The sequence below is a fragment of the Chinchilla lanigera genome, unplaced genomic scaffold (genome assembly GCF_000276665.1).
Source record: "Chinchilla lanigera isolate Chin_1 unplaced genomic scaffold, ChiLan1.0 scaffold00145, whole genome shotgun sequence".
NCBI classification, from domain to species: domain Eukaryota; kingdom Metazoa; phylum Chordata; class Mammalia; order Rodentia; family Chinchillidae; genus Chinchilla; species Chinchilla lanigera.
In genome coordinates, this window is record NW_004955546.1 from 2276562 (window position 1) to 2290063 (window position 13502).

The 13502-nt window shown below is 56.8% G+C and overlaps 1 protein-coding gene across 2 annotated transcripts in view; it reads left to right on the forward strand.

Annotated features, from left to right (window-relative positions):
* Nucleotides 1–1117: 1117 nt before the first annotated feature.
* Rassf4 (Ras association (RalGDS/AF-6) domain family member 4) overlaps nt 1118–13502 on the forward strand; it is a 30199-nt gene continuing 17814 nt past the window's right edge. For both annotated transcript variants that reach the window (XM_005411784.1, XM_005411785.1), the window contains exons 1-3: nt 1118–1225; nt 9214–9303; nt 10889–10964. In XM_005411784.1, the coding sequence (XP_005411841.1) occupies nt 9242–9303; nt 10889–10964 (138 nt within the window). In that variant the 5' untranslated portion in view covers nt 1118–1225; nt 9214–9241. The remainder of the gene's footprint in view (nt 1226–9213; nt 9304–10888; nt 10965–13502) is intronic.

Sequence of the window (13502 nt, forward strand, 5' to 3'; positions counted from 1 at the left end):
ATCTCTCCCTTCCTCCCTCCTTCTCTTTCTTTTCTTCCAAGAACGGAGTGGACCTGGAGTTGGCAGTGGCCAGCACCCACCCTCAGGAGGGAGGTCAAGGCAGTTCTGTGGAAGTCTCAGGGCAAGGCGGCTCCTTCTGATGGAGCCGGGGACCTGTGAGGCATGGCAGTCCCTGATTGAAGCACTGCAGTGTCTGATACAGGACAGAACAGTGACGCTGGACACCCACTCCTGCCTGCAGCTTAGGGCACAGCAGTGACCCACCAGCGAGTCCCGCCCTGTGCCCTGCCAGAGCCCAGGGAAAGTGTGCACCACCTGTGCCATCTGCACCTCTCCTGAGCCTAAATGAGTGGATTCTTAGCATCCAATGCTTAGAATGAAGAGCTCTGTTGAATTTTACCCACTGTTTTTGAAAACCTTTAGAATCAACCAAGTATTGGCCTCGCTTTCTATGAGGTCTGACCTGTGAACTGCCACAGGACAAGTACATCCTCACGGAAGTCCCCAGCCGTGGAGTCCCCAGCCCAGCTGGCAGAACAGAGCAAGGCAGATATGCCAGGCAGGTCCTTCCCGAGCCTGCCCTCCCCCGCTGCTGCAGGAGGAGTCAGGCCCAGCGGGTTGGACACTAGAGGCCGCATGGGGGGACGTAGAGCCCAGCTGTCTCCTTTCCAACTGAGGAGGCCGCGAGGCCCACAGAGATCAGGAAACAAAAACGACTTGTGTTGGGTGCGGACAGAGGTCCTGTTCAGGACACGAGTGCCGAGAGGAAAAGATGAAACAAAGCCTCAGTAACTGTCCCCGCCCCTGTTCGCGCGCCCAGACCAGGCTGGGTCCTGACCACCGGGTCCCCAAAGGCTGGCAGCAACTGGAGCCCCTGCCACCTGCGCTCTCAGGGCGTGCTCTCGGGTGTGGCGGGCGGATGACGACGGGCGGTGCCATTGGCCAGTGAGAGTCGAGGGGTGTGCCCCGGCGGGGTGGCGGGGCGGGGCTTTCGGTGCGGGGCTGGGGTGTGCCCAGCGCTGGGCGGGTGGCGACGGTACGATTGATTGGTACAGAGTAAGGGGCGTGCCCCTTACTGGCGATGGCAGGCTGTGCCATTGGCTGCCGTGAGCGAGGGGCGGGCCAGATCCGGAGTGGCGGAGGCGGCCGGGATCAGCTACTGGAGGCTCTGCTGAGCGCGAGCGCGGCAGGCAGAGAGACCTGCGGAGGGCGTGATGCCTGCACGGTGAGTGATTCCGCGCAGTGTGAGTGTGGGTCCCTGGGACCCTCCGCGCAGGACCCCAGGTCCCTGCTCCGAGCAGGACGCAGCGCCCGGCACACTGGTGCTCGCAGAAGCGGTGTGGAGGCTCTTCTCCTGCCAGGTGGCGCAAAGCGGCCCGGCAGGTGCTGAGTATTGAGCACTGCGCCAGGCGCCTCCTCCACGGGAGGACACTTTGGGACCAAGTCTCAGCGGGACGGGTGCGCACGGTCTCAGGGTGCACCTGTGCCCCGTCTACCCCAAAGCCAGTTTCCTGGAAGCGTTGGTCCCGGGCGGGGAAGAGAGCGCGGGCGCTGTCGCACAGCCCAGTCTCACAGGTGCAGGGAAGCCGTAAGACCAGGAACGGCTGCTCATCTCAAAGGCGCTGTTTTGGGAGGGGTGCCCTGTGCCAAGCCCGGGGCTCAGGGCACCTCCTCATGACTCCCACCCTGGTACTTTCCTTACCCCCACTTTCAGATGAAAAGCTGAGGTTTGCAAAGTGTGGGTTTGTCTACTCTGAGCCAGGAGGGCACAGGTAGGGCCACAGTTGGAACTCAGGGGCCTGGCCTCTGTCTGTGCCCTTCCTCCTGGCCCAGGGTCAATCTTCCGCTCCTCTGGGGTCTGGGCTGTGCAATTCATACCCAAGCCAGTTAGAGACTCCAGAGTCCTCAGGGCCTTGGCGGCACTCCTTCTTTGTACTGTCCACAGCACTGGGGTGCCTCAGGATCTGTGCCAAAAGCCAAGAAAACAAAGAAACCAACACAAGCCTGTAAGTGAGCTGTGGGACTCAGGGTGAGGGCAGACCTGCCTGCCTCCCTTCCTGTGCTCCTGGGCTGTGGCTGGAGGAGCTGAAGATGAGGTGCTGGGAGGAAGTTGCGGAGAGAGGAAGGGGAGGAAGGTAAATCCCTGCAGGGAGGCTGGGGCAGGGTTGGAGGATGGTGCTGGGCTGTGTCTCAGCACAGTCCGCCGTGTGTTCTGTCTGCTTCCTCCCCTCCACACACCCTTCTGTGTGGTGCTGGTGGTGCTGTGGTGCTGGTGATGGCATTGAGAGTGAGCTCGGTGCACAGATAAGATTGTCTGTCTGAAACACCAGGAGGCTCTGGGGTAGCCTGGAGCTGGAGAAGAGCATTAAAGTCCTATGTCCCCTGGGTCAGAGCCACCTGGACCCTGACAGAGGAACAGGCACAGAAGCTGGGCGTAAGTAGCATGTTCCAATTCTAAATGCCCAGCTGGGAGCTAGGGGTGACTGAGAGCTCTGGGCTGTGATCCCAGGACTTGGGTGCTGGTTTGGTGTAAACCTAGAGTATTTTTCTCAGAGTTGCTTTTTCCAGGGAGAGCTTCTGTCCTCTTTGGGTCCTACTCACCCATCTCTGAGCCTCCCGGTCCCCCAGGCCCCGGGCTCCCAGTGTTAACAGGAACCTTGATGGGAGCTTCTGTGTGTTATAACAACCTACAAAGGACCTGTCCCACAGGTCTCCCTACAGTAATCAACTGAGGATTGCCATTATTTTGCCTGCGAGGAACCCAAGGTCCAGAGTGGGAAAGGAAATTTGCCTAGGGCCACACAGCCATGAGATCCCAGAGCAGGGCTTTGTGCCCAGAGCCAGTGGTCTTTCAAAGCACTCTGTAGAAAGTATTTTGAAACTGTTGTACAGTAACTCACAATCAAGTAGGAAGGGCTGCCTGGCCCCAGGCTCTGTGGTTTCTCCTCTGGTTAAGGGAACTGACAGTTCTCTGGGTCTCCTGTCCTGGTGGACAGAAGCTTCACCTGCTCCATGCTGCAGAGTAGAGCCCTGAGGACACTAGACCCGCTGCTACTGTGAGTCTGGAGAGACCCACAGCTGAGGGCAAGCCCATCACACCCGTACCCATGTTTTATGCTGTGACACTGTCAACAGGTTTCTAGCCTGAAATCTAAGGACTCTGTGACCCTGCTACAGCAGCATGCAGAGTAGGTGTGTGTGTGTGTGCACATGTGCATGAGTGTGTACACACTCACACATGCCCAGCTTTTTGACAAGAATGTATTAAGTTCTCAAGAGACTCCAGATCACTCCATCACCCAAAGACCCTGTGGACCAGAATCCTCAGCCCTGAGAACCAGAATCCCCCGGTGCACGTGGCATAGGCAGAGGTAGCCCAGGTGGGCAGCTGTGGGCAGCAGCTGGTATCCAGAGCTTGGCATGTCTGTCCCTCTGCACTGCACCTCTGGCTCGAGCAATCGAGATCTCACCTTGGCCATCCTGAGGAAATGTATGCCCCTCCTCCAAATCATAGTTAAGCAGATCCTCATTTCCAGGACCCCCTGTTTCACAGACAGGAGGTGACCCTAGTCTGGGGTGGTGGCACAGGCCAGGAAGTATGGGCGTCAAGTGTCAGGGGAGCAGGAGGAACAGGAATGGCTCTCTTGCCCCAAGTTGCTGGGCCTAAGAGCAAGGGCAAAAACCCAGCCCAGGGGGCATGGGAGAGGTGCTGCCCCCAGGGTGGGGCCTCAAGGATGGCTAGTCTGTGGTCCAGGTGCGGATGAGGATCAGGCTCTTCAGACTGTGCTAAGGGGCCTAAGAACCAGAGTGGGCTCAGGGTAGCTCAGGACTGCAGAGGACGTGAGGACACAGTGGAGGCACCTGCATAGTGTGCTCAGCCCAGTCTGCCTCCTGCACTGCCTGGGCCTCCAGGGCCCACCAGACCCAGCATAAAGTCCTCCAGGCTTCCCAGCTGCAGGACATGCTGGGGCAGAAGAGATGGGAGAGGTGGGGGACTGGACACTGGGATGGAACAGCGGCAGAGACCGCAGCTGCTGACTTGCTGCAGCTGTCCACACCCCAACAGCTGGCTTTCTCTCCAAAAATGCATGGCTGAGGGGAGCCCGTGTCCACAGGCCCCTCTTCAAGCAGCTAGCTTCTTTCTGCTGAGGTCCTGCCACTTGCTGGTAACAGGTGCTGGGAGACCCTTCAAAGGCTCCTTGTCCCCTGCACCTGGCTCTGCCCTGGGTGGCGCACAGGGAGGTCGAGCTCCTCAGGGACCCAGGCAGTATCCCTCCCCTGCATCCAGCAGCACTGCCACAGGTTCCCAGCTGAATCTGCCTTCTGTCCTCCTTTCTGTGTCTCTCAGTCGCTTCCTGTATTACCCACTTGATTTAAACCATGTCTAAGTGAGAAAGCAGGAATCGGGTGCCAGGAAATGTCAGAGCACTCACCAAGCTCTCAGGTTTCACTGACCAGCCTAGAACATGCCAGTTGTATGCCAGTCCATTCTCCATGTGTCGGGTGGGGGCACCCCTAGCCCGTGTACCCCACCATGCCTAAGAAGGGGTGCTAGACCTGCAGGCCTGACAGTGCACTCAGCCTAGCTTCGTGGAAGCCCCTTTCCTTGGGCTCCTTTCTTCCCTTTCCAATTGGGCCATAGAAACTGGGCCTGTGGTGTCCTGAGGAATCACAGCCACTTCCTCCTGTGATCCCCAGCTCTAAGACCACAACAAAGGAGAGAGGCCCGCCTGATGGCTGCGCCCAGCCTCCATGGCCTTTGTCCCTGCATAGCAGCAGTCTGTCTCCGCACGGCTGGCAGAGCAGCCACTGAAGTGGAAAGTGAAAACAACCCACTGCTTGTTCACTAGGGACTGTGGCTATGGCGAGCGCACTGCCTAGGGCCTCCCTGGGGCGTGGTTCGTCCTCATCTGGAAAGCCCTGGAGGCTGAGCTGCCGGCTGCGTGTGGGGGCCGGAGCTGGCCAGGGGCCTGTCCACTCTGCATCGTGGTGATCCTGCTGTGTGCTGGGGTGACAAGCCAGCCCTGCCTGTCCCCTCCCAACTCCTGCTCCACCCTGGCATCCTCGCTTCCATCCACCTGTGCCCTGGGCTCTGCCAAGGCTTTAATTTCCAGATAAGATTGAGCTGCGGCCCTGCTCAGTGCACAGGGAGATCCTGTGCTCCATAGACAGCTACAGGAAAGCGCTCCTAACAAAAACAGAGGTGTGGCCCTCCTTTCGTGTGCGCAAGTGTGTGTGTATGTGTGTGTGTACCACTCCCCTCAGTGTGGTACAGCAGTTATGAAGACAGAGTTCCCTTTGGAGGGGGTATCTGCATGTGGTCCTGAGCTCAGGGACTGGATGCATGTTGCCCACCAAGGGTGGAGGCTAGCAAGAGCCAGACAGACCAGTGACCCCCATGGTGCCGTGCAGCTGAGGTCAGAGGACACAGAAATAAATGGGAGCTGTTGTCCTCTGGGCCAGTGCTCCCACCCCAGGAGGCTCAGGCAGCCCAGCAAGCTGAAAGAAGAAGCCTTTGTCACTTCCGGCCTTGCTTCCTGCTTTCCTGTCCTCCCCTGGGATGGCAACCCAGACTCTGTTCCTCCACAGCCTGGCTGTCTGCTCTCTGTGCCCCTTCACCCTTCTCCCCTCACTCTGCCAGCTGCAATCCAGAGCTGTCCTTTGGTCCTTTGCTGTTCTTTTGACTCCTCTGAGTGGCCACTGCTGCCCCCTGCAGCTGGAGACACACTGGCCACGTCCTTGGGAGAAGGAGCTGGAGGCCAGCCAGGGAGGACAGGGCTTGGCCCACAGAATCGCCTGGTGCTCCGGGGATGAGGCTCCAACACCCTCCTGCTGTCAACTAGAGTGTCCCCTTTAACCTGAATTGCAAAGTCTGCATTTGAACGAGCACTTCTGTGGCTGGGAAGGTGTCAGACCCATCGGGTTAATGCTGTCACATATGGGAAGGTTAAGGCTCAGAAGAGAAGGCTTGCAGCTGGAACCACACCAGCCAGCGGCTCCCAGCCTAGAGCGCTTGGGGAAGTGCCTGTTATTAACAAGAAGCTGCTGCCTGGCTTGCAAGGAATTCCTGCTCCACACAGCAACAGGCATGTGTTCCCCATGTGCCGTGCGAGAAGGCCAGGATTATAAACTGAGTTGTGACACGAACCAGAAGGCACAAACTAGAGCCCTGCTACCACAAGTGCATCTGTCTTGCAAGTGAGTTTGGTCTGGCTGTGTCGTATTTTGAAGCACATTGAAATATATAATATGAAATTAATGTGCACATTGTCTTAACTGCGCTAGTCAGGCTGGGCTGCGTTTTGCTGCAGTAACAAATCCCTAGGACGCTAGTGGGTTGTCACAGCAGAGGCCAGGTCTCTTCCCTGGTGCGCATCCAGTGTGGGTGGCTGCAGGGCTTTGATCTAAACTCACTCAGGGACACAGCTGGCCTGGGACACTTCGGTGTACAGTCCATGGCTCAGGATTGGTCTCACAGGCCCACCTGGCTGCAGAGGGTAGGAACAGCTGGCAGTCACGTAGTCGCTCAAGGCACAGTGACCATCTCAGGCAGTGGATGTAGCCCATGAAAACCCAGATTCCTGCTCCCTTTGTGAAACAGGTTCGGGATGAGTCTCCCAGCTCTCGTGGCTCTGTGACCCATGTCCTTTAATCACATCACCTCCTAACCCCTGGATACATGTATTTTATGATCCTGCTATATATGTGCAACTCTGGAAGATAAGATTGGGAAGCCCATAACTCTTGTACTCACACAGTCATTCAACAAATACTTATGGGCCTCCTGGGATGTGCCAGGCTGTGCATGGTACTGGGAACAGCAGTGAAACAGAAAGGCCTTGTCACCCTCTTCCATGCTTCTGAGCTTCTGCGGTGTCCAAGCGGTGGACCATGAGGCTGGGAGTCAGGAGGAGGTGGCAGGGCAGAGAGATTCAGTTGGGGGCTACTCCTGTCCTGGGGGTATACAGGAGGGGACAGTGCCGCTCAGCCTAGTGGACATGGGAAGGAAGAGAGTGAATCCAGCCCATCGCTTCTGCCCTGCGAGCCTGCTTACAGCAAGACACAGTTGTGCTGTGGGCCCCAGAGGTGGTGTCCACCCAAGACCCAGGCGGGGGCAGCCTCTGCCTGCTGTGTTTGAGGAACTTCCCCGTCACTGGGGCAGCACATCAGCTTCAGAAGCCAGCTGAGGGTGGAGGAACCGAAACTCGGGTGTGAAATCCCATCTGCCTGGCGGGAAGAAGGCAGTGGGAGGTCCCCGGCCCTGGCCCTGGCGCCCCACTCTGTGTGCTGTGCAGGCTGAGTCCCCTGTAGGGGCCAAACCTCTCTCTAGACTGTGGGCTGCATCCTCTAGACCAGGGCAGGGCTGACAACCGATGGTCCTGTGGTCCCCAGGAAGCATCTCTCTGTCTTCCCACCACTATTCCTCTGCCTGTGTGATCAGATACTCGCCCTGTGCAGGGGGCAGGCTGATTGCCTGCATGCTGTCAGCCAGGAGGGAGAGCACGCTGGACAGCTCTGGTCAGGCCGAGCGTCGGAGTGCTGCACCCAATGGGCCCTGAGGGCACTGATGAATTCAGTGAGTCCCCAGATGGGAGGACCCGTGGGGCTGCACTCCTGTGAGTGGGTGTCAGGGTCTGCGAGTGAGCTGACTTCTGTGGCTGGAAGGTCACAGGGGCCACCCTGGCTGTGTCACCTTCCGATGTCACTACCTTCAGGCCTCTCGTCGGGAGGAGGGAGATAGAGGCAGATTAGCATGAGGATGTGGGGGGACTTACCTGGCTCCCAGCATGCTGGAAACCTTGATAAGAGAGGGTTCCCAGCCAGAATACCGTGGTCCTCCTTACATATGAGTTTGTTTGCTGTGGTCTCTTATCCATGTCAATCTCAATCTAAAAATATTAAAAGGGGAATTCTAGAAATAAACAATTCCTAAATTGTAAACGGCATGGCCTCCCAAGTAACACCATGAAACCTCGTTGTCCAACTCCTTCCCACCCAACTCAAGAATTTCCTGCCCCAAGTGGCCTCCTGTGTCCACCTCCAGCCACCCTGTCAGTTAGCTGCCCACTCAGTTGTCAGATCAACTGCTAGATGGGTTGTGGAGTCGCCCTTATTTACTTCACTGTGGCCGTGTAGTACAGGAGTGGTGATACTGCAGTTCAGTGGAAGGTTCTTGACTTACTAAGAAATGAGAAACGCTTAATGTGCTGTATAACTAGGACCTGCCATAAGAGCACATCTATTTATGAACTGTAAAGCAGGGAACAGAAATGTGTGCAGCACACACACTAGAAATGTGTGCATGTATTTTTGTTGCACTAAAATGACCTACATCCTGACCTCAGTCTGTGCCAGCCCTTACGAAGGTGGGAAGGGCATTGACTCTTGGCTCAGTGCCATGGGGGCTTGCAGGTGCCCTGGAGGCTGTGGACTGCATCCCCTGCCTGTGGGAGATGCTGTGATGTGGAGAGTCAGGAAGAACCAGCAGGAGAGGCCAGCCAGGTGGAGAAAGGTTTCTGAGTCCCCTCCTCAGGAAGCCTCACCCTCCGTGGTGTGAGAGAAAGACGTCGTGGCCAGCTGCACATGGGGTCTATGAGGTCCTGGGCTGGATGAGCCCGCTGTCCAGAGGGAAGAAGGCAGGGGCCTAAGCCCCTGTCCAGGAGCAGGGGAGAAGCCTGGGGGATAGTGCCTCTGCTGGTCTCCTGCTGGGAGACCTTGGGCAACGTGCCCCACCTCTGCCTTCTCAGCTATAAATTGGGGGCACAGGATCCTTGCCTGTGATGACATGGTGAGGGCTGGACATGAGGATTCACAGGAAGCCCACACCAGTCCCAGCATGTAGGGAGCACTGTGCAGGTCTGGTTAGCCCACCTGGGCCCAGGGAGCCAGTGCACACAGTGACATAGTGATAGTGACTCCGCAGGAAGGGGGAACACAAGAGGGTGGCCTTGCAGGACGAGGGGGGAGGGTTAGAAGGCATCCCTAGGGCATCCGCCACAGGGGCAGAAAGCACGTGGCCTATAGCCAGATGCCTCAGGATTGTGGAGGGACTCAGAGTGGGGACCTCTGGGCCTGTTTCCTCAGCTCCACCCTCACCCGGCCAGGTGCAAGGCCATGGTGAACAACCTCTTTGCCAGGGCTGAGTGTGCTGGGCCTTGCCTGGCCGGGCCCCACCTAGCTCACCTGCCTGTTCCCTCTGTGTCTTCCCTGCAGATAACCTCTGGGCCTGCAGTGAAAGAAGATGAAGGAAGACTCTCCCTCCAACTCCCTCGTGCCTGTCAGCGACAGCAAGTCCATTCTGAAGTAAGCCTTGGCATGGGCGGGTGTGTGTGTGTGTGTGTGTGTGTGTCCCGGGGCAGCCTTTCCCCCTGTAGCCATGCATGCCTGGGACCTGTCTGGAGATCGAGGCACCCTTTGGGTATGGGTGGGCTATGCGCGGGTCCTTGGGCTCTTGGAAACAGGATGGCAGAAAGGTGCCTGCTGGCTCTGAAGTGATGGTGTTTATTTAAATTCATTTAATTTATTTGAATGATACCATTGCTCTGGTTGTATTAAATAGTTACAAAATAAACTCAAAACTAGTTGTCAGTTTTCAGTGAAGAAATGCATTTTGTGAACGTATTTTTAACAGTACTTATTTTATTTACTGTATGGAAACATGTTTGGGACATTTTTCACATTCATTTTTGAACAAAGAAAGGTATTTTTTTCATTTTGTCTTAGAATTTGAGTTCTGCGTTCAAATATTTTCTAAGCATGGACAGTTCCTGCCTTCTCTCTCCAAGACCAAAGAGCACTCTTGGAATGGCAAGCATTTGCCGTGGGCTTTCCAATCCCCCAAGAAGCACCCCAAGAAAGCAGGCCTCCTCCCACCCCACCCTGTTCCATTGCTACTCACATTAAGCCTCTCTCTTTGTGTTTAATTCCACTCAGAACAGTGGAACAACATTGAGTATTATCCTGAAAAACCATAATAACCACGGCATGGTCAATGCCACATGAAACCCACTTCCTAAAACTTTGTGTCCAAGTTGATTGGTGGATGCCTACAAGTTGTACCTCACTTTCCCAGCCCTGGTTCCCTTGTCACATGCAGGCCACACCCCCCAGCCCAGGGCAGGTCACTGTCGCTCTGTGAGCTGCTTTCAGGAGTTGGAAACACTGCCCTAGGAGGTGCAGCAGGGTCTGGTGCCAGCAGGGCAGCCACAAGCCGCACATTACTGCAGGCTCTTAGAAAGGATGCTCAGGTGGCAAAGGCTTCGTGTAGAATAAATGCACCAGCTCTTATTATGTTATCCTGAGCGCCTGCTAGTGGTGATAACTGGAATTCTGGTCAGTGGGGTGCTGTCAGTTCTAACTCCACCTGCTGTGTGTCCCTGGCTAACCTGGCTGCTGGGAAACCTGAGATTGACCTTTGCTGCATCTCTGCTCTCATACTGGGTTCCCGTCATACTGGGAAAATCCGTGGAGAAGCAGCACAGCCCCGAAGCATTCAGGTTCCTCCCTCAGCCTGATGTCCTCACACCTCAGCTGGACCCTGGAAAGTCCAGGCAGGATGAGACCAGCACCCTTCCTGGTGCCCACAGCAGCCACATGGGGACTTTACAGTTCATTCAGGGAAACAAGACTCTTGAAATGTCAGGAACCCAAACCTGGAGTCCCCTGAGGAAGTGAGAGGAAGACACAGAGGTCATCAGGGACACTCCTCTGCAACAGCGTCACTACTCAACCTGCGCGTACACCCTTCCCAGCCCCTCCCTGCCACCCCAGGGACCCCCACACCTTCTGGAAGATGAGGGGCTGACCACACATGCTACTGTGTAGTCAGTGAGGATCGCACTGTGCCTGGCCCTCGTGTCTCATGTATCCCATGTCTTTCCCTCTGCAGGTCTGAGCTGTTGAGCCTGCTGAAGACATACAATTGCTACCATGAGGGCAGGAGCTTCCAGCTGAGACACCGAGAGGTGAGGCCCCCGCTCCTGACCCGTGTCTGTTTGGAGTGTTGTGGAGTCCATCCCTGTGACCTGCACAAGTGCCCCAGTTTGGGTAGTAAGTCCCACATAGTCAGTCACCTTGGGCTATCCCTGGCCAGGACTTGGTTCCCCAAGGGCAGGATGGGGCCCGGCATCCCATGAGAATTTAGGGAGGGAGAGGTCATCTGTGCACCTGCCCAGGCCCCCAGGACCTTGTCCGGGTGAAGGAAGCCCTGACCCTGAGCCCTACCTTCCTCTGCCTGCCACACCAGTCCCTCTGCACCTAGCCCAGCTGGGCATCTGGACCTTCTCACCTGTCCCCCTGCTCCTCGGCACCCCCATCTGTAAAAGTGGGGTGTTGGACCACTTCAGGTCACCGGGCTTGGCAGGGTGAATGTGCGGGGGTCCCCAACACAAGGTAGCGGCACCCCTTAGATTCTGCCCATGGCTACCCAAGGAATGTGACCTGGTACAGCAGAGCCTTCCCCACTTCAAAATAACCTAGACACCGTATCTACAGTTTTATGAGTGGTTTCCCAAATCTTGATACACCCTTGGGTCACACAGACTGTGGCCAGGCGAGGCAGAGCTTTAGGTATCTGCTGTGCTCCTGAGTGTCCCCTAGGACACAGGTTAGAGCCCCTGGGGCTGACCAAGCACAGTGCTGCTCTCTACCCCCGATCTCTGACATTTCGAAGGACAGCCTTGGTCACAGCTCTGTGCCCCAACTGGGTCTAATTGCATGACTGTCCCAGTGGTGGGATTTTATCTGGGGAGTGACTTGGCAGCTGGACATTCCCCATCCATTAGCATCTGAGGAGCCAGTGAGGTCCAGGTCCCCCTCTGCTGTCACCTGTAGGAACAGCAGCGCACAGGGACCTCATCAGGGCCGCCTCTCCTCAGCTCCTCGTAGCCCATATCCCCCGACAGGACACTCAGGCAGGCACTAGTGCCATGAGTCTGACCACAGGGCTCCCTGCTTAGGACCTCTGGCCAGGGGGGCTGGGCTGCCTGTGCCCACCTGGGAGGGTGCAGATTTCATGTCCACCTCCCCTTAGCTGCCTTGCACTTGGGCCTTGGTGGCAGCTCTGATGGCTTCCTCGTCTGTCCTCTCACTGCCTGTTTTGTGCCACCCACCCCAGCACCGCCCTGCCCCTCACAGGGCTCTGACCCACCTCCTGGCCATCGTGGGTTCCTCTGGCTCCTGTCTTCCCTGAGCAGGGAGCCTCTGGAGTATGGTGAATGGGGCCAAGGAGTTCTAATCTTTGGTCTGTGCGTCTGCCAAGGGAGAAGTTGGGGCCCACTGCAGATCCTGCAGACCCTGGCATGGTCAGAGAATCTCTCCTAGTCGGGCTTCGTTTCTGGGTGCTGTGACCCTCCAAGGCTCTAGCGGTCTGCTGTGTGGTCCCTGTGCCAGGAGCTTCGGTGTCATGGCCTGGTGTCCAGGGTGGATTCCTCCCTCTCCCTGCCTAGGCCCAGGGCATCCAGCCTGAGAACCATGAGCAAGAGCTTGCTCTTGGCACCAGAGATTCCCCAGATCATCGCCTCTTGGAATGGTGTGGGGAGCTGGGCTGGGAACCCCACCCAGTTTGGCTCTGCACTCATGTGTAGGATCCACGTGGAGAAGTGGGTGCTCCATGCCCCAGAGGCATTCCTGGAAGCCTGTTGTGCAGGGAGTTACCCATGGTGGGGTTCTCATGTTCCTAGCCCTGGAGGGGAGGTGGAGGCCTGACGTGATCTCCACAGAGCTGGAAAGTACCTTTCAGGAGCCTTCTGCAGTCCTCACAGACCAAGGGTTCCAAGCAAGGAAGTACATGCCCTTTTGGGGTAACACTATCATTACAGCAAGCCTGCAGGCCTGAGGGGTCAGAGTGCAGCTGCTGGTGGGGAGGACTGATTCTGGGGGCACACCACTCCTCACAGCCTCACTGAGGCCCCTGACACACACATTGCAGACCTGGAACGTCCCAGGGCCCTGGGACCCCTGGCACCCCTGGCACCCTCAGCATCAGGCACATGCTGCAGGAGCATCCTAGACTGGTGTCCCACAGGTGCCAAGGGCTGGGCAGACTGGAGGAGCCAACATCTCTCTGGGAAGCTGCAGTGCACCCCACATTTTGTCTCTCAGTTATTGTGACACAAGAGTTCGGCAACATCAGAGCAGTCCTTTTCCAGACTCTTGGAGCTGGAGTCTTTCATCCAAGGTCACCTTGGTGTTAATGTGGCTCCGAAATCTGAGCACAGTTGTTTATAGCCCAGCAATGCTGTTGTTGGTCTTAAGGGTCAGAGGTCTTGGGGCCTCTGCTGAGTATCACTGAACTGAACTGTCACTCTGGCTGCAAGCTGAGGTGCCCCTGGGTTTGCACCCCCCAGAGTCTGCCTGCAAGGGTCCTTCTCCCACACTGTACTGTCTAGTGCTGTCAGAGTGTGGGGGTTGAGGTGTGTCCATGGACAAGTGGGACCCTTTTCCCATTTCCCTGTAGGAGAGGCCGAGGCACTGGCCACCTTCTCTATAATCCTGCTTTTAGG